Genomic DNA, 26,054 nt, shown 5'->3' with positions numbered 1-26,054 from the left:
CCAGTGTGGGATTAGTTAGATGAGAGTCGAATTAGAGGAAATGCAAACTTACATCCTAGATATTATTCTTCCAATCATTAATATTTTAGATTTTTTGTGTAATTTAATCATCTGCTTTAATCTGCAAAACATCAGACAGCAAGAAAGTCCACATTTTGAGGAGATTTGTGTGGACGGGTGGGTTAAACAAACACTGGACTTTCATACGACCAGTATTTACATTTCTTTCTAGGCAGCCCCCTCTCGTGGCTTTAGTAAATATTACGACAGCAAAGGAGGAAGTCAGGTGAAACAGTCTGGAGTCCACATAAGGAGGAGGCTGGGGAAAGATGGTCAGGTCAAACACGCGCAGGACTTTGACCCAAGAGAACGCTGTTTGTGTCCAGTGTGAATATGAAAATCAAAAGTCAGTTATTTTAACTAATTAAAGTAGGTCAATTACATCTAATACATTACGTAACTTAGCTATTTTAAACCAAAAAACAATGTCTTCCTAAACCTCACCTGACCGCCAGCACACAACAAAGGTGCTGTACACCTGTCACTGTCACGCTGCCCGGGTCATGTCGTTCTGGGAAGCAACCCATTCAGTCGATAACTTATGTAAGTAAAAGAAGGACAAAGAATTCAAATGAAATAACAAGTGAAGGTTTTAATGCAAACCACAATCTTCTCCTGAACTTAACCAGGCAGTTTTGGGGCCTTAAACTTAACAATGACCGTTTTACTTGTTCTTACTGTCCTGCACATCCAAAACTCAGACTATACAGACTGACATGAGATCATATTGTAATGCATATTACATTTTATAGATCACATTAGCAAAATGTTTAAAGTATTTCATTTGCTTCCTCGACAATTTCCACCCGCACAAATTCTGGCAATCGAATAAACTTTTTGAGGTTTTAATGTGTTGGCACTTGAATATGGAAAAAGTCAAAAGTGACCGTAAGTGCCCAGCTGAAGTATGTCATTAACAGTTAACCAAAGCTGTGGAGCTCCAGTAACATTCAACAAAGTCGTGTTGTTTGCTGAACCTCGGCACCTGTCTCCAGTGTCACACTCCTGCTCTCCGCGTGCCCACCATCCACCCCGACAACCTGCCGCTGACTCACCTTGCGCCTCCTACTCTTGAACATGATCCAGGCAGCAATTTTGCTACAAAGCGTTTCTCCTACAAAATGTAATCAGAAAAAAAAAACAATCGTCTGTCTGCCGTTCGGTGCTGAGCAGACATTGTACGGCTGCCCTTTTTAAAACTCTGATGCCAGCTAAAAGAAAAGAAAACAACGTTATGAGAGTGCAAAGAAAAGTTAAAGTTTTTGGGCCCCACAGCCGAACAATAGAAGAGCTGCTGATTTTGGGGGGAGAATTCTCTGTAGGTTCATCACTACGAGCTCAAACGCCCCCTTTCACTTGTCAATTTAATGTATTGTTTTTAGAGAAATATAGAATATAGACACTCTGAAGTCAGGGGAAGATTGTGGTTGATATAAAAGCGTACAGGGTCGAGATTTATGGACACGCTGCTTCCAGCATCAGCTGAACTTTAGCAGGATAGGCCAGTGTAAAAATAACTTCAACAGACACCGGGCTGCCTGATCTGTTTTTAAAGATGCTTTTAAAATTCATATTGTGTCTTCTCTGTCTTTTACACACACACACAAACACACACACACACACACAGGTTTTTCTATCACTGTAATAGACTTTGTTGTTTCTTCTTTCTGTCTCTTTTGCTTTGCTTCTTCACTCCCCTCCCCTCCCTTTCCCCTAACCTCTGTATCTTCCCCGGGAATTCATTTTATATTCTATTCAGTCAGGTCTTTTCCCCCCCCTGTTATGATAATGGCTGCGAATTGTCAATGTTTAATGAATGGCTGGAGGCTGGATACAGGTTCAGAAATATCCCTGTGACCGTGAACATGAGAAGTTCATCTATAATTTGCTCACACATCACCGTGTTCTCAGAGAGGAGCCCCGGCACCGAGGCACAGATTTATTTTGGTAGGAGAGTCCTCTCATTTGCACACTATGTATGTATAGTGCAGATGTGGGTTTCCCCTGAATAAACTGTGCACAGACACACCTCGGGTTCCGGTTCATCCGGCCGTGGAAGGGGGAAAGCAGAGCTGTAAGTAGCCGCCTGTGCAATCTTTCCTACTCACCTCGTCTCTGACGCTGCTCTCACCCTCTCTCTCTTTCCTGCCGCCTCTATACCCAATCCGGAGTTGCGAGTTTGCACCACTTCTCCTCATCCCCATTTAGGTGTGAAATGTATTTATATTCAAAGCGCAGAAAAACGAAGAAATGTGGCGGAGGTGGCGGCGGCGGCGGTGGTGGTGGAGGGGAGCCGAGGAAGTGACACAAGCAATCTACTGGAGAAGGCGCCTCTTTTTCTGATGTCCGTAGAGCGCCATATTCGTCCGGATAAAACCAGGACAATGAGGAGCTGTCAGTAGCTATGGGCCAGCGTTGGAGCCGTGTGGAGAGTATTTGAATTGGACTGCCGTGCCCTTCTGGGCCCGCGTGAGAAAGAGAATCAAAGGCGGTGAAAGGAAACGTGAGCCCAAGCTGAGAAGTAGCACTCTGGAGACGTGGAAGTAGACAGAAGCACATTATAGAGGGCAGGAGTAGTGCGAATGAGGGCTCCATGCACCGCAGCCCACAGCTCTTAACGCCGCCTTGAGTGGCAGCAAAGACACTACGCATTGTTCTGACTAGATTCTGCACTTTAGAGCACAAAGTCTCCGCGTTCCCCTGACTCCGATTGCACAAAAACACGAGGATTCATGATAATTCCCCGCACGCTGTTTGGAATTTTTCATCGCGATCGCAATTAATTCTCCCGGAGACTTCATCGGGCTGTATTAATGCGGCCTGTTTAACCATGCAAGACACGCAGCGCCGCTCCATCGCGGGGATCTATGGGACAAACGTGTCTGGCAGCCGTCCTTCACCCGCGCCGAGCCAGCGGCGAGATGTCTCCGGGTCTCTCCTTCTCTCCTTTAACACTATTATTACTTTTTAAAATCTTTTTAAAGCCGCCGTGATTAATTTTTAATGTCGATGAATATTTCACCGCACACTAGAGTTGGGCATTTGTTGAAAAAAAAAAAAAAAAAAAAGGAGGAAAACGAAGAGGAGAGAGAGGGGACGAGGTACGGAGGCTGAATGAGAGGAGATATTAAGATGCATGAAGAGTCATCCCAAATTTCCCTCCCCGTGCCCAGAGTCTCTTATGCTCCACCAACTCACTCTCTGGTTGGGGTCCATCGCAATCGAAGGACAGCGTGCAGCGACTATCCAGTCCTGTCATGCGATGTTGTGTCAGTGGGAGACGTGCGTCAGGGAGCGCTGATTCATGATGGGTGTGTGGTGAGAATGGCCAGTGATGAGTTGTTACTGTAGGCGCTGTCACAAAATGTTCGTCTCAAAGCCCTCTCCGATGGATCAGTCTGTGGCCTTCGTCCTACCAGTCTTGGAGAGAGGAAAAACCCTCCGCCACCGCCACCACGCCTGGCATACATATGCGTATCACAAACTCGGGGAGGCATTCATCTACAAATAGGATGCTTAGGAGAGCCGGCGCGGGCCGTAAAAACGAGAGGAGTGGGAAAGGAAACAATGCGGGGTGTGAAACGAGGCCACAGATATCAAACGAGCGTGAGTGGCATCCCCCACAGATAACATTCAGCCAGCAGGAGTGGAGGGAAACAGTGAGAACGCTTCCTCAGCAACCTTTTTCTCAATTATCTGCTGTTCAGTGAAGGCGGTGACGGATTGTGTTTGAGAAGTGTGGGGGGGGGGGGGATAAAAAACTCTTAGTGGTCTCGTGGTTCAGCTGGAAAACGTACGGTCCGGAGAGTCATTAATCCATCTCGGAGTAGCAGCCCATCGAGCTCCTCCAGCGAAATGCGTGATGGAGCAACAGACAGAGCAGGCAGCGGAGATAAAGCAGCGGAGCACAGATCTGATTAGGCCCGCCGTCTCCGCACACTCCGCAGGGATTAAGCACAACAGTTCCTTGTTAGACCTCCCCACTTTGTTCCACGCAGGCCCCCGTAACGCCATTAGCGAATAGAGGAATAACAGGGGGACAAAATCACAACCACCGCGCGGTAATTAACAGCCCCGTGCTCGGCCACACAATCAGATTCACGTTATTAACATGCAGTTAATGTGCCACTGGTGCCGGATAAATAACATCACATACATCATGCATTATTCCTGCTGTAATGTGAGGCGGGCGCTTAAAAACAACCCAGAACAAATGAAGTGCTTGTTTGTGAGGCTGAGTCGGGTACAAAATGTGGGAAACGCTACGTTCTGTAGCCACGACGAGTATCTAACATTTGCATTCTTAAAGTGTCATTAGCATTTTCACATGAGCCTCGCCCTGAAAGATGGAACAACACAACACACACACACACACACACACACACTTAAACACACACTTAAACACAGGTGTGTGGTTTGCACTTAGCCAACATATTAATGTTGTTTTCGTTTGTCTTTTCCCGACTTTTGCTTTGAAGTGAATGCTTTAGGTTTTTCGGAGTAATTTCCTTTAAATTCCAAACAAAGTCAAACAACTTTAAAAAGATATCATTTACTTTTTAAACTCCATAACACTCAAATAATCCGCTTTATATTATCATTAATGTAAATACTGCACCTTATCCTCTTGCACCTTATGTTCCTCTTACCTTCCTTCTCTTCTACCTCAGTGTTTCATTTTATTTTATCTTATCCTATTTTACTTCACTACCTCTTAATTTATTTTACAGTTACGTATACATGTTATTGTATATAGTATCATATTGTTTTTTATATTGTGTATAGTATTTTATTGTTTCTATTTTTGTCCTTGTGTTTTGATTATATTTGTATTTGAATGTACCCGCTGCTATGATACTGTAATTTCCCTTCGGGTATTAATAAAGCTATCTATCTATCTATCTATCTATCTATCTGTCTATCTATCTATCTATCTATCTATCTATCTATCTATCTGTCTATCTATCTATCTATCTATCTGTCTATCTATCTATCTATCTATCTATCTATCTATCTGTCTATCTATCTATCTATCTATCTATCTAAATTGGTACTTACTACAGCACTTAATTATTAGTTTAGTGACGATACTCACATGATCAAACTTTTTTTTTAAAAGCTGCCAGTTGCATCTTATGTTAATATTCTCGCTATATAGAATCCAAACTCATTTTTCTGGACCTTGAGGGCAGCACAGCTTGTAAACACATAACTGATGTCACCTGATAAAGTTAATATGTAGCATGCAACCTTTCAAGCTAACATTTCATCATCGTTCGTTTGTAGTCTGTAGTGTAGTGTTTTTTGCTATCTGTCATTTTTGCTTTATATATATATATACACATATATATATATGTTTTGTCTATCTTTCATTTTGGTGACGGGCTGGTTAGTGCAAAGTGAGTTTATCAGAACTTTTTCATCAAAAACAAGGGATGTGACCAAGTGTGGACCCACCATGACATCACCCATTGGTTTTCTGCTGACGGTTTTGAAGCCTCCCGTTCGGCACTACAGCCGCTGCCATCTTGGTTTTTCCATCTTGAAGCCGGTGTGACAGTTAAGCAAAAATATATTTTTCAAGTTAGTAACAAGAACATAAACGGTAAATGGACTTCTTTCTATTTCTATAGTGCTTTGCTACTCTACTGACCGCACAAAGTGCTTTACAAACACTTTTCACAATCACCCATTCACACACACACACATTCGTCAGATCTGGGTGAAAGCCCGAGGACACGCCGAGGTCGCAACTTCGCGTTAGCTTCACTTTCCAGACATTAAAGCTGTGTCCACTATTACACTGTGTTTTACCTCATAAATATCTGTATTCGTTTGTATATGTACACCTGTCTCTTTATGTTGTACCTGAATTAATCAATTAGCAAAGCTGTGTAGCTGTTATCAAATAGCTGATGTTTAATCAAAAGCCTGCGTCTATAATCGGAGGGAGGAGAAAGAAATCTTGGAATATTACTGCAATAGTTTGAATGTTTTTGTTTCATATGTACATGATCTGGCTGTTCTCTGCAGCTGACAACGATCCTAGAAGGGTGACAGTGGACCAAAACATTACAGTCGTGGAGCATAGCACCAAAAACAATGAGCTGAAAGACGCTAAAATGCTCTGGAGTTGAGCTGATTTTGCTCAATGAGCATAACTGTTTGATCGATTGTTAATCCAAAAATATTGCTGATGTCAGCTCTGAACCACAGTTACTATGATGCGTGGTATTAAGTTTAACTCAGGTCAAATATTCCACTTTTCAGCTTTCTAAATAAACTCCTGTCTGAGCTTCCTCGACTTGATTGATACGTTCGGTGAGCTGCTGAGCTGTGCTTTTCTTAACGCGGCTAAGACTTCTTCAAGAGGCTTTTTTTTTTTTTTTAATTGATGGAATCTGTCCTGTCAGATTTTATGGCTTTTCCATCACTCACTCCCTTTTCAGGCTTTCACTCTATCTTTTTCTTTTTCTTTTTTTTTCTCCTCTCTCTCGCCCCAACACCTTTTTTTTTTACTCTGTCGCGGCCAAATTCTCTTTTTTTTTCAGACTCAGCTCAACTTGAGCCCTCAAAGAAAAGAAAATCTCCTCCCCTTTCAAAGCGGGAGGAAAATCCCCTTGTCACACGTGAAAGAGGCATGTCGACTTGACAGGTCGATTGAGTGATAAGTCCTCGCCTGACCATGAGATGGTGGCTGGGGATGTCGACTGAGCGGTGTGGTATTAAGAGGAATGTTTCAAAAAGGACTCCGAGCAGAGAAAAAAACAGATGATTATACAGTACGACACTCGGGGATGATAATTAATCTTCTGTCACGTTACTCTCTCAGTACACTCCTCATCTGTATTCCCTTTCTTCAAGACGAGGAAGCATCGCCGCCTCATACTGACATTCCTGAGCAGTAACCCTCGCTGTAATATTCCAATCTTTCGAGATGAAGCTGTATTTAGTTTCTGAATGAATCATTTTCTTTATGGGCTTCTTCTCCCTCCGCTCCTGCTCTCTCTTGTTCCATTTCTAAATCTCAGATCTTTTCTCACAGATCTCTTTTGCGTTCTGCTCTCTTATCCTCAGCTGTCTTTTCGTCTCGTCCTCCCCCAGCGTCTTTCTTCTTCTTCTTCTTCTTCTTCTTCTTGAGGAAGCTTGCACACCCACGCACACACACACACACACACACTATAAATAAATTTAAAATAACCAGATTAGGATAATAGCTTGATTGAATCATTTATGTGGTTTACAGTAACCGAACCTCAGCACTAATATCATTTGTTTTATAATCAGGTTAATGTCGAGGATGTGCTGCAGCTACAGGAAACACCTTATTAGCGCTGCAGAGTAATAAATAAGGAACGAGTAGGTGAGCGTGCGGCATCAAATCACTGAAAGCAATCAGTCTGATGGTGAACACACGGCACATTTCGCAGCTCCAGTCCACAATTAAGAAGACTGATGATGAAACTTGGCCTGTTAATTGGGTTATTCTTCAGATTTATGACATAATCGACTGATATGCCGGCTCTAAATCGTTTACACCGACAGCCTCAACACATAATGACTTTGTATCATATATGATACATGAATTTCTGAGACCTCGACAGCATCAACAAGATCAATAATTAAAACCTGTCGTATACAATCTGGCCGGTGTTGAACGTCCTCGAATTGATTATCAGAGTAGAACAGCTCAGTCTGCGGAGAGTCCCAGAAGATTTTGTGGCAACTGTTTTTAACGGAGGGTCGGACCATCAAACAGGTATTTTAAGACAAACTGTGATGTTTTCCTAATCCTAACAAGTGAGCCTAAACTTAACCAGAGCATATGTCCAGTGTTGTGATAAGAGAAGCACAGAAAATTCTACCTAAACAGATGTAAAGTTCCAACATATAGAAATGTGAATTTTTAACTTATCTGCAGTTTTTTAATGTCAGTGGTGCTGGCACAGGGTTGTGTGTGCTGCTCAATCAGAGGAGGGTATTCAGGAAGGTAAACTGACGTGTTTGTTGAGCACTAATGTAAACTTATTCAAGTAGTAACCCAAAACAAATTGTGAACCCGAAAATTAGCATAATATGTCTGCTTTAAGTAGACAGTCAGTTCCAGGAGAAAATCTTGGGTTGGAATGTAGAAAATGTCTGTTTGAGAATGAAAAACTTTGCATAAGGAATAATGAAATTAATCAGATACTGAAGAGAGCTGCATCTGGATTATTATTGGTTTTTGGAGGGCTTCCCTCAGTAACACACGCGGGTAACCTTGTGTTAAAACACTATGAACTGTCAGTATTTCCCTCAGGCAAAGCCTGCAGAAATGTGGACTAAAGAAAAATGGCCATAAAGGGCTCAAAATGTCTGCGAGGGAGCCCTCATGCACTCCAAGATTTGACAGTGGGACAGCTCTAAGCTCTCCCTGACTTACTGGGAACGGGCCCGAGAGTCTGAGAGTTTGTGAGTGTCGATCGGGATCGCTTACCAGATCCAAGATGGACGCCTTGTCAAGCTAGTCATTTTGTTTAAGCCACCTTATGTCACTTCTTTACCTTAAAACAGCTTCAAAATCATGTTGATGGTACAGTAACTATATACCTTTGTAATAATATATCTGAAATATTTTCCCAAAATATATAAATGTGTACAAAAATAACTAAAGGGAACATAAAATATCCGGTATAAAAAACAAAACAAACTTATCCCAAAATTAAAACAGAATTTTAATTGTATTCAGTCAAAACGTTCAAAACACGCCTAAATTGAAAATAATTTGAATTTTCTAATAAATGTTTCATGTGTCAGGCCTCACAGGTTAATCCAGTAATAATCAAATTATAATAGTCCGTGTAAGCACTTTGAAAGTCCTCCCCGCTCTCTCTCTCTTCACTATTTCTTTCTTGTCTGCTGCTGCAAGATTTGCTTCTTTTACTTAATAAGCCCTTTTTTTCCATTTCTGACATTTACAACTAAGAGACAGCGGATTTCAATTTCATAGCAATCCACACTTTTCTTTTTGCCTTTCTTCACCCTCCTGTAAAGTGTGAAATCCTGTTTGTTAATTGATTGATTTCAATTCAAATCTGGGAGCGGAATGATTATGCAGTAACTCTGCCTGTGTGTGTGTGTGTACTGGTGTGTTTGCATGTGTGTGTGTGCGTGTGTGTGTGTATCTGACACTGTGTGCATCTGTGTGTGTAAAAGAGAGATAAGGAGGGAGTAGAAAAAAATGAAGAGAGTCAAGGAGGGGGGGGGGGGAACCAAGTGGGCACATGGGTGCACGCCTTAAGTATGTGTTGTTGTTCACCTCATTAAACCTGAGAGGGGGCAGCATGAGAGAGTGTGTGTGTGTGATAAGTCTTAATAAAGCTCTCGTAACTGCGTTCGGTGATCAAACCTGCAGCGGTGTTTGTGCGACGAGTGGCCCTACCCAAAGCGCTGCAATCCGGCTGTGCTTGTCACACGGAGCAGAACGACAATCCTACCAAGCCATAAAAAAACCCCCAAAAAAAACTGAACTCCCCAGACTGACGTGAGTGGAAATGACAGCGTGATGCACATAACTGTGCGACGAGACACGCACTGCGCTCCCAGTGCTCGCGTGTGAAACGAGTGATAAATATATGCAGAAAACTCACAGGGGCACAACATCCTTTTTCGAACATACCTGTAGATGATGCAGGCGCAGTCCCTGCAGGTCCCACAGTTCTCAATGTCCTGTCCGGTTCGGTAGGAATGTCTTCTGTTGAAAAGCACATGGATGACATATCAGGCGTACAAGAGAGCGATGTTTCGTGTGTGTGTCTGTGTGAGCCCGCAAAGACATATTCGGGGTTATCATTTCCCCTCGCTGAACACACACACACACACACACACACATCCATGCACATGCACCGATATCTCTGAAATCACCCCCGATCATTTTTTAACGAAGGTTCCCCCCCTTCCAACAGGCTCGGGCTGTTACGTAAAAACCATGAGTCACTGTATTACTCCAGGCATAAAATAATGCTTATGAGGTAAAAGTCAAGTCTGCGTGCATCACACTTAGACCCATCACTGAATCCTCACACGCACGATATGTCACTTTCATGAGACGGAAGGCCGCGCAGTCACGTGTTCCGACGTCTGCATGGTATAGCGTTTGGCATTACGCCGCTCACAAATCAGTCGAGGCTTTCCATGGATTCACAGACACACATCCGTCTGCATTTATCGCCTCGTATCCGAGAGTTCTCTCGTCCCCGCATCATGTACTATTTTGGTGTGATAAGGCGGGAGAAATTGCTAAGCAGCTTACAATGTAGGAAGCAGATTAATTAAAGACTTGATGAGAATGGTAAAGGGTTTACACTAAGAGGCATGGAGCATCTGAAGCCACCAACATGATGACAGCCAACTGCTGATTCCTATCTGCGCGAGGAGAGAGCGGGCTGCAAAACGGGTGAAACCAAAGCTCCCCAAACCGCTCCCCGTGGTCTGACATGACAGATATCTGAGATCGAGAGTTACATGACTGACGTGAAACTTCATAAAAATAACAACCAGCCCCGCCCGCCTTCTGTCTCGCGCTCAATCTGCTGTTTGTTTTTTTTCCCCTGTCTGTCACTCACACGGCTGTTTTAGCCACTCCTCGCCAAATTTACATTGTGGTCTGTCCACACAGCTTCCTTGCCAAAGTATTCACAGTGCTCACAATGCCGGGATTGGCTATAAATAGAGGAGCTGCATCACAGCAAGGCTTAGGCACAACAACCGTCTATCCGTAATATTCACGGCACATGATGCAGCGAGGTTATTACCGCCGGGTGGTGTATTCCCCCCCTTTTTGAAGGATAATCTGCCTACAACAGCCCCACTTGTCTCACCCCATTTCAGGAGAGAGGAGACGGTCTTTTAGTGCAGAGCTATGATCACATCATCACGTCTGCCCCGTGTTTGTTTCTGTGTGGAGAGAAGCAGATTCTCGCTTGAGAAATTAACTGTCTGGGAATAAAACAGCAGGCACATAGGCTGCATGCTGACATTTACTTCCCAGGTCTCTAGTTTGTATTGTTCCACTGTTTATTCTTCTCTTGCTGCTTCTTGCTTCTTCTCTATCTATCTATCTATCTATCTATCTATCTATCTATCCATTTATCTATCCATCTATCTATCTGTCTGTCTGTCTGTCTCTTGTTGAGGGGTTAACAGAGGGCTTCATGTCAAAGTTGGCCACAGACTACCTGATGGCTTTTCACACCACACTCGGCCCTGAGTGGAGAGCCCTCCGTTAGCCTTGGGTTTACAGCTCCATTAGCCTGCGGCTTCCAGTCATTTCACATTTACAACTTCAAATGTGGGATAGCTCCACTATTTTTTTGCTCTGGGCTTTCACACTAGATTTAAACCCAGGCAAACCCCCCTCTTCAAAACTCTTGATTTAACCCCCGGGCTATGCAACATTTCACACTGCTGCAAACGCTACCTTTAAGCCGCACCTTGGACATGTGGTGCAAAGAACAAAACTGTGATCCTCGGTTATCTACCCAGCAAACTCAAGTTCAGGCTTACGCATAGGCAAGCAACAGGAACAAATGGTTAACGCATAAATTCACTAAGAAATTAGCAGAATGTTGTTTTTCTTTTCTTTTTGTTGTTACTTCATTAATCAGCTCACAACCCCTCAGATTTATCTTTTGACCCTTTACTTTCACTAGTATATACATTTTTTTTTATCTTGGAATCAGCTCTGTATGTGAACAGACGGAGCAGGTCTACCATGTTGCGCTGCCATGTTTCTACGGTAGCCCTGAAAGGACAAACAAAACACGAGCTGTAGAGAGGAACTTTTGGGGTTTTTCTAGAAGACAACGTAGGAGAGGATCTGAGACAAGGGATATTTTATTGGTTGCAATCTGTAACTCACTGCAAGATACCGCAAAATCCTACACGCTTTAACCATCGGCTCGGATTTTCAGGTTTAAATATTTGAACAGTGAAGTTTTGGGGACAGCATTTTAATTGGTAGTGAGGGATCTTCATTGGCGATTTATTTTTGTTTCTATACAAACTAAGTCAACAAACTCTTTGTTTTCACGACTGAATAAACAAACAGACAACACAATTTCATTCTGTTTTGCTTTGTTTATATATGGCGGACCCTGCCACCTGTCTATCTTCAAACAGTGTTCTGGAGACTTTATTTTCCTGTGAGAACAGCTTGTTTATTCTCTTATGGAAAAGTTTGTATTATTACCTCGTTCATATCGTAAATATTAATCCTGAGATTGAATTTCTTCTCCAAAACAAGATAGTGCCCCTTTAACCTTTTTTGAAAATCGGCCATACCGTTGTGGATGTGTTGTTTTGGGAAGCGGTGAGACAATAAAATATAATCTAGGAAGGTCGGTATGATTAGATCTGAGTATATCTCATATAATACAATGAAACAGGATTTTATAACTCTGCAGTGTTATCACGGCAGCATTTTTATCTTTTGATGATAGCGAGGTAAACAGTAGAAATAAAGCGGTCACATTACAAAGTAATCTAGGAATGTGCACTTGCAGATATTTGGCTACCGCAGCACCTTGCGAGATGAGGCTGCATTGTGTTGTGACAAAAGTGAGCCAGGGTCAACTTCCCTGCCAGACAACACTGCATTTCTTTGCTGGAGCCCTCTGTGTCACGAGCCCCTGCTGAGGCAGTGAAATGTATGAAAGGACTGTGTTTTTCTTGCAGTGAGGTTGTCTTTCTAAACACAGCCTCTCTAAAGGTGTTGCAGCCATTTGGACTGAAAACAATCCTAAGTTAAAACAACACAAGAGGCTGGTGTTGCTTCAAGTATCGGTGAGATATGAAATACTATCCCAAAAGCCAGGTTAAAATAACAAATCCATATGTGAACATCATAGTAATCAAAGAGCTGTAATTATCTTTTGTCACGTAACTGTGGGGTAAACAGTTAAATTACACAGTTTACCATATAAAGCACCAGGAATTGGTGACAGGTGACGACACATTGCAATCCTTAATTTCTTCACCAGAGCTCTCAGCTTTGGCTCCCCTAAAGTGTTGATGGGGTGGCCGCAGTCAAGTGAATAAAAGCGGCTGAGTTTTTGATGCAGGTCGGTCTAAACGTGGCCGCAAGTCATCCCAGGGCTAATTGAATGCAAGTGTGCACAGCCATCAGAACAACTTGGCAGCTGGATGTTGATGATGCAATAGTAATAAGGTATGCATGCTATTATATTATGCATTTATTACCACGTGACAAAGGTCTGCAAACATTGTTGATTAGAATAGATTTGTGGTTTGGAGTCAGTGTGCAGGAATTATCTTTTCAGTCATGAAATGTTAACTGTCCCACCAAAATGAAATATTTCCTCACCCGTCTCTCTCGGCTTCCTTCTTCTCAAGGTCTTGAATGACATCCAGCAGGACCTTAATGGTGTTCTGGCTGGTCTCCAGGACCCCTTCCAGGCTGTGGAGCTGGTTCTGCAGGCTACGTATATCATGCAGAGGTCCGTTGGGACTCAGGAGCTTCTCCGTCACCCTGGCTGGGTCCAGTTTACACCTTGCCCCAGACACCAACCCACCCAGAATTTCCTGGACTTGTCTTAGTGTGTCAGCCTGGGTGGCAGTCAGGGGCCCAGCTGTAGGCCGCTCCCCTGAACCAGAGCAGCCCCTGGCTCCAGAGCAACCCTGCTGGTTTGGAGGGAGAGGGTGTTGGCTGTTGGGGGTGTTGGGCCTGGCATTGGCTCCTGAGCAGAGCATTTTGTGTAGCACCCCAAGCTGAGCCTGGGCTGAGCTGAGACAGCTGGGTTTAAAACAAGCCTTGGCAGGAGAGGAGTTGGAGGACTGCTTCTCTCCCTTCACAGCAACTGGCGGAGTTTGAGCTCTGTGCTTCAGAGAGCTGGCTCTCTCACAGAGCTTCGGTGAGTCTGTACATTTTATGTCTTCCTTTTTCTCTTCCTTTTCTTTATCTTTCTTGCTCGCCTTGCTGTCTGCCCTGAGCATGGGTGTTCGGATTGCAGGACCTGGCGGATCATTTCCCTTTTTGCGTGGTGTGTAAGGGGGAGGTGGAGGGGGAGGTGGTGGAAGTCGGATGCCCCTCTTATCCTGAGCATTATAGGGGGCCTGAGAGGGAGGGGTGTATGGTGGCGCAGCACGAAATGTGGAAGAGTACAGAGGAACAGCTTTAGTTGGTGTTGCACCCGGTTGTGCATTTGGAATAGTGGACGCGTATGTTTTCACAAGTGGAGGCGGAGAAGTGCAAGATTTTAGTTTGGGGACAGGGGAGGAGTAGGGAGTTATGCCTGTGTTAGCAGCAGAGGTATTTTGCAGAGCTTTACATGGTATGTTGCAATGAGAGACAGTTTGTATGAGAGTGGCATAAGAAGGTGACGTCGAATTTGTGTGAGGGGCATTGGGACCAACTGGATGTGTGGTGGAGTAATAGGATATGGAGGTGCAAGACAGAGCAGTCTGAGTTACAATTGTACAGGGTGTCAGATTTGTAGGAGGTGTGGGGTTGGGTGGTTGATGTGTTATGTTTGGGGCAGTGGGTGGATGTCTGTTGGCCTCCAAGGGAGTTGCGTCAGGGGTTAAAACTGGGGTAGGGCTGGAGCAGGTTAAGGGAGCCGATGATACTATGTTTGGGACAGGGGAGTTGCAGTTTTGGGTGGGGCATGGGGGTGCAGGTGGGGTGGGACTCGAGCAGACAAGAGCTGTGCTGGGTGTTGTCGGTGGTGACACGACTGTATAATAGGGAATAGGGTGTTGGACTACCGTAGGTGCAGAAGTGGAGCAAGGAATGGGCAGTGCAATGGGTGGAGGAGGGGTGGTGCAAGCTGGCCTAAGTGGAGAGGAGCAAGGTGGCTTAGAGCAGTGATCAGGGGTCTGCGTTGGTGGGGGAGAGGTACAGTAAGGCACAGTAGTTATTTGGGTGTCAGGAGGGTCTTGAGTCATGGCTGGGGGAACAGGACTCTCAGATTGAATTTGCATTGGGCTTGGTGATGCCATCAGCGGTGGGGAAGCACAAGGGCTGTAAGTTTGTGTCTCAGTAGTGCAAGGTTGATGATTGGGAGGAGATCGACAGGGCAAGTCTGTTTGTATTTGGGTGGTGCACTGTTCAGCATTCGGAGGTAGGGCTGGACAAGAGTGGGTGGTTTGGATTTGAGTTGTGCATTGTTTGTCACTCAAAGACTGATCATGACTCTCTGTTTGACTTTGGGCGGTGCAAAACTTTGAATTTAGAGGCATGGAAGGGCTTTCAGTTTGTACTTGAGTGGTACAGAGTTTGGTATTTGAAGGTTGCAGGGAGGGACAGGGGCTTTCAGTCTGAGTGAGAGTGGTGCAATAGTGCACTTCCTTCCCAGGATCGCTCGTTGTCCTATTCAGTCGCTTTCTCCTCCTGACCACTGAGGGAGTGCTGCTTCCCTGACGCTTAGGGCCATCTCGACAGGACACAGAGGATAATGGCTCAGAGTTGTGAAGGACTGAAGGGGGGCAGCTGTGCCTTGAGTTTTTTATAACACTAACAGCTGATTTAATTTCTGTCCTGGAGGCTTTAGACCTCCGTTCTACCACAGTTCGTTCCCCACGATCTCCAGGCCCAGGAGGATCATTTTGATCCTTGGACCCAGGCGACAACACATGGTTATGCGTAAGGTACTCATCTTGAGAGTCATGTTCATCGTCCCCATCCACGCCCACGGAGTCCCCGAAGCTGTGGCTACGTGTGTGTGTGGAAGAGAGGGACTGGGGCTTTCTCAGGCATGGGGAGGTCTGGATGGCTGTGCTGGTGCTCGTACTGGCCCTGCGTGTCATTGGCAAGGTTAGGGAGTTAGTCTGTGGTGGTGCCCAGCATCGACGCGTAGGACCCGGCGTCAGTGGATGAGGAGGGGCCCTGGCTAAGAAAGCAGCCACCACCTCAATAGTACTTGCCATGTCCCCACGCACGGCCCCCACCACAGAGGTTTTGCCAGGCAGACCCTCTGCCCGTAGTCCGTCCCTGTCAGCCCATGGCGTCGGGGCTCTACTGCTATGTTTTCGAAGAGGATGTGGGCTGTCACAATCTGTGGCAGGCCTCTGATGGCTATTGTTTTCTCCTGTCCCACTGTTGCCACTGCTGCTGCTGCCATCCTCCAGGTCTTTAAAGCGGACCTGGTGGGTACGGTTGCGGCGCCGCTTGAGGCGGCTCTCGATATCCGGGGAGTCTCGATTGAGCAGCACAGAGCGCACAGTCATTGTCCCGGGCAGCTTGTCCGCCAAGGTGCTCTTGCCGTTGGTCTGGCCTGTGAGCAAGTGATTGGACTCTTTGCTCACCATTTCTTTTGTCTCTCTCGCTCCCCCAACATCCACAGGCGCTGCAGGCAGTTTGATGTTGTGAAGGCTTAGTTGTGTTAGTGCGTCAACAAGGAAAGCGATCTCCCCTTTACTATATATTCATTGTAACACTGAGAGTTCTGCACAATTGATTGACTGAGATCCAGTTTCATCACAGAGCTTAAATAGCTGTTATAGGATTGTGTGCAGCTGCTCAGGTTATCTAAAATCCATACAGCAAGGACTTCCTTTGCTAAGATTGTCCTCTAGAAAGGATTACCATAGTCACAGTTCAAGGTGTGGTAACATTAAACACAGCAAGTAAAAATTAAGTGTAGATCACTGTGATATATGCAAACCCAGAGATCGTTCTGGGTCTCTACTCTTACCTTTGTACAAAAATAAATATATGCAGCATCAAATATTCTTTAAAATGTGAGAAGTGTCCATACGGCTCCATGACTTTCAATGTTGTGCACTTTTGCTTTTTAGTCCCCTTCCTCCTGAACCTTCCAGGGAGACAAACTGTTGATGAGGCCAGGGAGGTTACCCACAAATAAGCAGGAAGGAAGGGAATTCAGCCTGTCCATCCTCTCTGTGTCCATCACACTGGCTCGTCTACTTGGCAGCACCTCCTTCTCCACCTGCGTGGTCCCCTGGGCTCTCAAGAGATTGGATGGCCAAAGTTTGGGATGGGCCTTCGTACTTCCCCATAATGGCCTGATCTGTTACAGCACTTTTTCGGTCTCCCTCCCGTCCTTTTTATCACAATCTCTCTCGGTTTCTTTTTCTTTTCTCAGCTCTTCTCTCAGTGACTCATCCTCTCATGGTTGAAGACAGCATGAGCTCCTAAAGAGAGCAGAAAGACAAAGAGAGAAAGAAGTGGAGTAAGAGACCGTAATTGTTCCCATATTGTTGCATTCTCATTGAGATACAATGTGCTTGTTCCTCGGGATCATGAGGAAGATATAAGATAGGCAGCTATTTTAAAAATGCATGAGCGCTGGGGTCAACGCACACTCGAAAAAGAGAATACATCAATTCAGAGAAGGTAATGAAAGGATGTAGGTGGCAAAAGAAAAACAGAGTGCGGGAATAACAGCAAGTATATCATCAACAGTAGAAGAGTATCAACCTAATTAAGACCTATTCATAGTGGCTGAAGGGGATACTTATTTATTATGTGTATTTGATATTCCTTTCTCTGGGACTCACCCTTTTGTGTATGTGAGGTCTGTCTTTTGTACATCTGTGTTTACTTACTGGGTACTGTTAAAAAAAATATTTCAATAACAGTATCGATATCTTAATATCTCAATACCGCTTCCAGGTGTTTGGTAAGTTATCTCCCAAAAGTTAATTATTACATATTAACAGTTACTACCATTTGAAAGTAATACCATTCTTTACAATATAAGTGTCTGTGCATAGTAATGCCTTACACTATAGCCCCGGATAAACCTGGTCTTTATTGACGACAACACTTTACTCTCATTCAAAACTTTAAAACTTTGAGTTTGTTTTCCTTATGTTTTGCATTCAGTTATGCTCGGAAAACAAGTGATAAAACTGCACTCTGTGTCTGGCCAGAGCTCATAGGAAAACAAACATACCCGACAATATTGGGCAGAAAGAATAGAAATGATGTATGAAGTTGGCGGACAGTGAGCGATGGACTTCACAGGACAATATGCACAACTTGGATGAATCTGATGAATCTGAAAACCCTTTTTCATTCTTTTGATCTGCGGACCCTCACGGACCAAAGGAATATAAATTACTGATCAGTGGACACATCATTTGGACTTTATGACCACTTCAAAGGTAGGGTTAGTCAACACTTTTTTCCATCTCTTTTACCATGCTGGCAAATCTGAATGAATGATTCTTCAGTTCCTCTGGTTTCTGTTAAATGAATCTAACTGATCTAACCATATTTAGCATGTCCATATTGACAGAAGTTAAAACATTTATATCGTTATGCGCCTGTGAAGGAGTTTAAATGAGTTGCCAGCATCGCGTTGCGTAGGAACTTCCGGTGGTAATGCATTACCGTACTTAGTGACTGTAATAATATTACCACAAATCCTATTAGAAATGGATTATAAAACTCTGTTACTGATAACAGTAATATATTAATGTAACACTTTTGTCCCGCCTTAGCACCAACACTCTGGTGGGTACGGTTGATGTCCCCCCAGATCTTTTTTTGGTTGCTGATCAATCAGGAAGTGGTGAAAAGATAACAACATTATTTTTCAGATTCTCTAAATTTATACGAATTCCAACATGGCAGCATAACATTATCCCGTCATGTCAAGCTGACATAAGATGAAAATGGTTACGTGGGCATATGGTCCACCCAATCAAAGTTCGATACCCAGTCGTACATTTACTAACATTTGTGTTTAAAGTACATGTCTTGTGGTAGCAGCAACTGTTCTGGTGGTATTCAGTATTATTGCTGCTCGTTGGTACCCAGTGAGACTATTATTCTGTTCCTCGTATGCGTGTGTCTTACAGATTTTCCTTTTCCTCCATGTTTAACAGTCTGTGGCCCTGTTATCAGTGCTTGATGATCTGCCATGCTGACATCCTTTCTGATTCATCTGGTCACTGTGTGACAGTCTGTCTGCCTTGCTGTATTTAGTAGTATGTTCTCGTCATCCCGATTCTGCGCTCTGTTTTTGACGATCTATGGCCTTGATACGTATATATATCACTTCCATTTCCTGTCCGTGCCACTGGCAGTCAGGCGCGATGCTGTCGTTTGCCTTACACGATCTATGGATCCACGCCTTGTTATCTCCTTGTGATTGCCTCTGACACTGACAGGCCCGGGCTAATTCTGTGTGCAAGTGTGACTGGCCGTTACTCCGCTCCCCTTCTCTTCTGTGGGAGGGGTAATTAGTGACTCCTTCACAGCTCCCAGGTTATTTAGGGAGAGAGATACCCGAGGGGCTGCCACTTTTATTTACGTCCTCTGTTTTCCTCTCTTTCTTCTCGCGGCTCCGATGAGGAGGATCTTTGTTACAACCGCGCCCCCACCGTCAACCCCCTTTAAAAACATGGTTATTAGGATAAATTGTGATTAAAGTCACAGCCGACATGAGCCTTGAGGGGAAATATCAACCATACGCACTCGGAATGAGAAACAAACCGAGGGATTCCTTCTCATTTTACTTTCTTATCGCTGCAGCGTATACAGATGAGCTGTTTAACCGCCCTGAGTAATAGTACACTAAGGAGGGCTGAATAATGCACTACAGAGGCTTAGAGACAAAAGCAAAGGTGCATCTAAAGCATATTATTAACCTGCTTTGATCTACACTGCCCAATTTGACCTTGATGATTGTCTTTCTTCTTGCTGGATAAAAATCACGTTCCCACTCCTGCTTTTTTTTTTGCCCATTAATAGCCCATTTCACTCCAGTCGTCGCTCTTCCTACCCATCTCTTGTAAAAAAAAAAACCAAAAAAAACGCTCTCTACTTTCAACATTCTCCCTGACAGATTTCCCTCCGAGTTTCATCCATCCGTCGCAGGACCATTACCCCGACTCCCCTCAATGGAGTGTCATCCCGATGCTACCTTCCCTCTATCTTCCATCTCCTTTTCCTCCCTTCCCTCCTCCCTCCCGCTGCCTCTTCTTCTGTCCCACGTCCCCACAGTTCCTCCCTCTCGATCTGCAAACTACCCCCTCGGATCAGAATTTACGCCGACAGTTTAATGAATCCGGACCCTCCTAATGCTGCATGGGCTCGCTCGTGTGGCTGAGGCCAGCGCTTTCCCACATGTGACATTTTCACGTTGAGCTCTATTGGCAGACAAGAGATAAATCACCAGGCAGGAGGAGGAAGGTGTGCGACGGCATAATGCCAGCAAGGGTCATAACTCTTTGCAGTTATTATTTAAGATTTACTACAGCCTCATTGCTAGCTGCCTACCTCTCGGAGAAGGTTTTACTGTGACTATAGGCTCCTATCCTCTTCCATGTGTGTGTGTGTGTGTGGTTTTATGGCTGTGTGTGTGTGTGTGAGATGATAATGCTAAGGTCACATCTGATCTCCCCGTGCTCAGCCGTGCCGACTCTGAGAAACATATCCAATGCATTCACAACACAAGAAGCCACGACTCCGGTTGCGCAGATCTAATAATATTCCGTGCCGGAGTCTTTCAGGGATGTCGAGAATTGCATCCATGCCAATAACACACCTTTGGGTCTCGCTGTGCTGAGGAGGTGGAAGGTGCTGTGGATTGAATTGTTATGTAAAGGCATGTCAGATCAGATTGTCTAGGCACGCTTAAATTTGTCAGACAGGACCGAGATGAAGAGGAGGCACAGAGAGAGGAAGAGGAAGGAGAGGAGGTAGACATGCTCGGTTATATTTAGAGATGCTATGAGACACATAGCAAACAGAGAGGAGTAGGAATCTGAATAAGTAGGAGGGAGAAGAGGCGGAGGGAGGGAGGCAGACAGGCGGAGGTGGTGGTGGTGGTGGTGGTGGTGATGGGGAGGGGGACAGGGAGCAAAGCAGGAGGGAACAACCCCTGGCAGCAGAGGAAATGTCATGGTTAGGGTTCAGTGAAGTGGTAAATCAGGAGCATCAGCGTGTCAGGGCATTTAAGGGGGAACTGGAGAGGAACTAAGAAAAGCTATATGATCAGTTATTGGCCCTGTGAGCAAAAGGAAGGGGTAAGAGTTATACCTGCGCTCTGTCAGAGGGATTTACAGCGCAGTCAGCCCACGGAACAGATGCAAAGTGCAGGGATGCTTTGTGGTGTTTGGGTTCTTGTCCAAAGAGATCTCAAAATTCAGGTACAACTCCCTCAGAGTCGCCTGTAGATGAATATTTTGTTAGGTAAGCATTGCGTGCGGCGCAGTGCAGTGCAGTGCAGTGTGGGGCGGCGATGCCTCAAACGGGAGGATGTTTCGTTTTATTTGATACAATAAAACCAGCGGGCACATTAAAAAATGCAGATGTAAGCCCATAAAAGGAGTTTGTGGGGACAAAGATTTGTGTGTAAACAGATCCACATGCCTGCATAAGCAATACCAAGGCGGAGGTCAACCTGGCTTTGAGAGACTGAAACAGGTAAAGGAATCGAATCTGCTCCCCAGAAAGAAATCCTTTATTGCCGATACTCAGAGTGTGTGTGCTGTGTTACAGAGTCAGCCGCCTCTGACTGATGAAATCTTAAGCCCGATCATGCATAATGGCAAATTAAATTACACAAACACAAATTAAATTAAGATTCTTAATTCATTATATATCCGAAGCAACGTGGCGAACACAACCATTGTTATTCCTGTCAGATGCTTACTGTGTAATAGCAGCACGATGTAAACGCCGGCTTGTTTGTTTGTTTATGACTGTGTACTGGCATCCAATTCGGGCACTTACAGTCAGGCATCGCCGCGAGCCATATTTCACCAGGCAGGTGCTATCTGCGGCGAGTATTAAATAATCAGAATCGACAAACAGGAAGCTTGGAAGTTTCTGGCACGGTTGTTAAAGCAAACATGGAAGTGGCAGAAGGCACAAACTGAGCTGTAAAAGACTCCGTTTTCATACAGTGTGACGAAGGTGAAGTTCCCACACGAGCTCTAGTGACTAACATTAGCAAAGACAGACACAGTTACGTTAGCTGTTGAAGTGTTAAGCAGCTAAAGAGCCAAATAATTCCCTCAGGAGTTGGTCGAGAACAAATAAGACCCAGAGGAGAGTGAATACGGAGGTGGACAGAAGCCTCCAAAGACTCCAAATGACTGATCATGTTGCATCACGTTTGAATATGACACAGCTTTCGAGTAATTTTGTAAGGTACTAATATTTCAGTGTTGTGTTCAGTGTTGTGTTTTTACTGCCACCAAAATCCGAGATTGAGTTATTGCAGGATTAAGAAGTCAGGTTAGCATGTATGTTCATTAGGCTTGAGGCAATATTATCTATTAGCCAATGTCATAATAGTTTTTATCATATGCATTTTTTCTCTTTTACAATAAGACCCAGAAGAGAGTGAATACGGAGGTGGACAGAAGCCTCCAAAGACTCCAAATGACTGATCATGTTGCATCACGTTTGAATATGACACAGCTTTCGAGTAATTATGTACATTTTGTAAATACTGAATATGTTGTTGCTGTTATAGCATCTCCAGGCTTTTATTTTGAAAAGTAAATGCACACCAAACTGTCCTGGCAGCAGCTGCAGACCAGGTTCGTAGAGGTTACTACAGGTTAATTGGCTGATGTAACGGCATGCAGGCAGCGGGATAACATACAGGAATGGTGGACTTAGTTTCTAAGAACGCCAGATCACCAGTTAAGCAGAATTTCAGGTTTAATGTGGGAAAAAATGGCGAGCCAAGGATTTCACGATATTTGGCGGAGACAATATCATATCGTCCCGGTCTTATGTTTGTAGTTTATGTCCCTTTTTTCAGGATAAGCAACAACGGTTACTGGGGTTTATTCTGGGCTGAGACCAAGTAGTCCTGCTGACAGACCAACCAAACAACGAGCAACGGACACAGGTGAAAACACAGAAAGTCTTATTGTGCATAACTTCACCGGTTGGGATGTGAAAACTTTGACGAGGACTGTCGCATGGCAGACTTTTATCATTCGCAATGCGATAGCTCACCTAACAACACAAGGTTAAACATGCCTCCCATTGTCACGCAATCAAACACGAGCATCAGCCTGTGAAGTGACCGGCCGTCTCATTACTGGAGAGGACAGTGTGGCCACCCTCCTTGTTCCAGTTTCCTTGAAGGATGGCCGGATTAATTCTAACTTTTTTCGAGTGTGAGCGCCAGAAATGATTTGTTCCATCTGTCCTCTTTTGACCAAAATCCTCCGCCTAATATGAAATCCCTATATGTAGGCCAATGGATTGTGATAAGCATACTTAGCCAACTGTGGGCAAATTTGAGTATCTGTGAAAGGAAGCCAGAGTAAACATTGTTTTCTTTCTTGATGCCTAATTGTCTTGTTTCCTCTGGCTGGTTAGTTCTTTTATGCTCCGGCTTTCGTGTGTCTCTGCCACGGGACTCAGAAAGGTTACATTTTCCAACGGTCTATGTGTGGATGTAAGCAGCAAAACAGAACAGGTTGCACCGACTGACACGTCCGATGCACAGCGGCACTCAACATGTAGGGCTGTACAGCGAAAGCCGCTCCCGGGGGGGGGGGCTACTCTCTGCTGGGCCGTCGTGCTGCAATGTCCCTGTCCAAACTAATGTCCCCAGAGTACATCACACTGTGTTAGCTATAAAGCATAGCCTCTGTCAGCCTGACGTAAACACCTGGCCGGCTGACAGACGGATTCCTAGAGTGCGGAGAAAAGTAAGGGACGAGGAAAGTATATAAAAGTGTGGTGTCGGCTCCAGAGATGTGTAAGTGGAGGGGACAGATTTATGAGCAATGTGAGAGGAGAGGATTAAATAGTAGATAAAGAAAAAAAAAAAAAAAGAGGAAGCAGCAAGATGGAGATAGCTGACCCCTTAAAAGACACGTTGATGAGATAAGATAAAAGGGAAATATACTGTAATGTGGAGCGGTGGGAGCGAGAGAGGGAGGAGAGAGGAGCTGTGCGACGACAGGCAGGATTAACAGCACAGCGCTTTTTTATTCACACGGCGAATGTGTGTGTGTGTGTGTGTGTGTGTGTGTGTGTGTGTGTGCGAATGTGCACCTGCGCGTGGCGAGAGCGTGCACGCGTGAGTTAGCGCATGTGCAATTATATTTGTATTATCCGTGTCAGTGAGGAGACTGCTGCGAGATGAGTTAATGAGAAACAAGAGGGGTGTTAAACTCTTAAATGAGTTATCGTAACGTTAAAGCGTATTAGTGCCATTGAAATGCATTAATAATTTCCCACGTCGCCTCGAAAATGAGATGCTAATGCGGGCAGAGGAGCATGCGTTGGGTTTATACATAAACACACACACACACACACACACACACACACACAGATCCATACAAATGGAATTCCCTCACTCAGTGCCTCCTCCTCCACCTCCTCCTCCTCCTCCTCCTCCTCAAACTTTCTGCGTACACCCCCCTCCACACACACACACACACACACACACACACACACAGAGTCCTTCTCATGACAAATAAGCAATGAAAGCACGCTGCTGGAATCTGCAAAGCTACATCACTGACAGACCAATCTAAGCTCCTCACTCTTTAAAGCTTCTCATAAAGCTGCACAATCTCGGAAAATAACTCCCACACCTGCAGTAAAGCAAATCCCAGCATCCAAACACACGCGCGCGCGCACACACACACACACGTACAATCCCATTTCACTAGATTTCACACACGCACACCAACACAGCCACGCCGTGAGTGCATTAACACACCCCCATTGTCAGGATAAATATGTGCGCACACACGCACGCACGTTCGCACACACACACACCTTTCTTCCCAACACATAAACAGAATGTGTGCACGCACGTGTGTGCACACATGCAAGAACATACCCCGTCTCTCTCTCCCTCTCTCTCCCTCTCAGTCTCCCCCCTTGTGTAATTTAGCCAAATGTGGAGAGAGCCAAAAACAAAACAGTGAAGTGAAAGACACTCATCGCTGCACAAAATAACAAAACAGACACTTCTGCGATGCTTTTAAAAATCTTTGCCTCGGCTCGGATCTTTCCCACTTCGTTATCTCTATGGTGATGCTGAGAGGAGGCTGATGGGGAGATTGCTGTACTATCTTCCGTCAGGACACAGAACTGAGTCACACATACCACATCTCTCTCTTCCTGTTTCCCTCTTCTGTGTTGTCTCCCACAAACGCTCGCTCCTCTTCTCTCCGCTATTCCTTCACCGTTCCTCAGCCCATTCTTCCATCCCTCCTGGCGTTTCGTGGTTTGGCTTTTTTTTTTTATTATTATTCCCACCTCTCTGCCACTGCTGCTCGGTGAGCTTCACACCGTTGCCTCTCCTCTGTGCAAGAGTCCATCTGCTCCTCTCTCTTGTCTCCCCCCTCTTCCTCTTCTCCTCCTCCTCCTCCTCCCCTCTTTCTCCTCTCTCCTCTTCTTGGCTGTGTGTTTTCTTCTAGCTCGCCCTCCTCTCCTCCCGTGGATTCATGCCTTTCACGTGGGAACCTTTTTTATCCATCCCTCAGAGCTCTGAGCTCTGTACGCTGTGCCTACCTAGCTGTCTGAGCGCTTGTGCTGTGAGTGGAAGTGAATGGACAGGAGGGGGAGCAAGAAGACAAGAGTGAGCAAACAGGCAGTTATCCTCTCAGATGCTCCTCTCAGTTCTCCCCGTCTCGTTCCCTTTTTTTCCTCTCTCCCCCTTTCACGCTGCGTCTCTCCATCATGACCCCCTCTCTGTGTCGCCATGCAAGCCCCCTGTATCCTTGTAAGCAAAGGGATGGAGGGTGGTGGTGGTGGTGGTGGTAAAGGGGGGGGGGGGAGTGTGGGATGGAGAGTAGGAGGCAGAGGGAGGTGGAGCTAGTGAGTCGGTCTAATTAAAAAGCAGAGTATGTACAGCTGCAGAGGGCAAAGAGGGAGACAGCGAGAGGAGGAGAGGGGAGGAGAGAGGGGAGCAAAGTGATCCAGGGGGCGGAACCAAGGGACAGGGAGGGAAGAGGCAGTCAGTAGGGGGTGTAAATGAGGGGCACTGGAGGTTTAGGGTGGGGGTGGAGGGGGGGAGCGGCTAGTAGAGTGA

The 26,054-nt window shown here is 45.1% G+C and overlaps 1 protein-coding gene across 4 annotated transcripts in view; it reads right to left on the bottom strand.

Moving 5' to 3' along the window:
- LOC115592478 (mucin-5AC) overlaps window positions 1-25,794 on the bottom strand; it is a 40,666-nt gene extending 14,872 nt beyond the window's left edge. Inside the window, exons 1-4 of one of the 4 annotated variants that reach the window (XM_030435260.1) lie at window positions 25,127-25,794; window positions 13,424-17,211; window positions 9,719-9,793; window positions 5,518-5,601 (exon numbers count right to left, since the gene is read on the bottom strand). In XM_030435260.1, the coding sequence (XP_030291120.1) occupies window positions 5,518-5,601; window positions 9,719-9,793; window positions 13,424-16,365 (3,101 nt within the window). In that variant the 5' untranslated portion in view covers window positions 16,366-17,211; window positions 25,127-25,794. The remainder of the gene's footprint in view (window positions 1-5,517; window positions 5,602-9,718; window positions 9,794-13,423; window positions 17,212-25,126) is intronic. The other 3 variants (XM_030435262.1, XM_030435263.1, XM_030435264.1) reach the window with 3 other exon arrangements.
- Window positions 25,795-26,054: the final 260 nt, after the last annotated feature.

This window comes from Sparus aurata, chromosome 12, assembly GCF_900880675.1.
Source record: "Sparus aurata chromosome 12, fSpaAur1.1, whole genome shotgun sequence".
NCBI classification, from domain to species: Eukaryota; Metazoa; Chordata; class Actinopteri; order Spariformes; family Sparidae; genus Sparus; species Sparus aurata.
The sequence above is the reverse complement of the archived record's forward strand: the minus strand, read 5'-3'. Positions and strand labels throughout refer to the sequence as shown.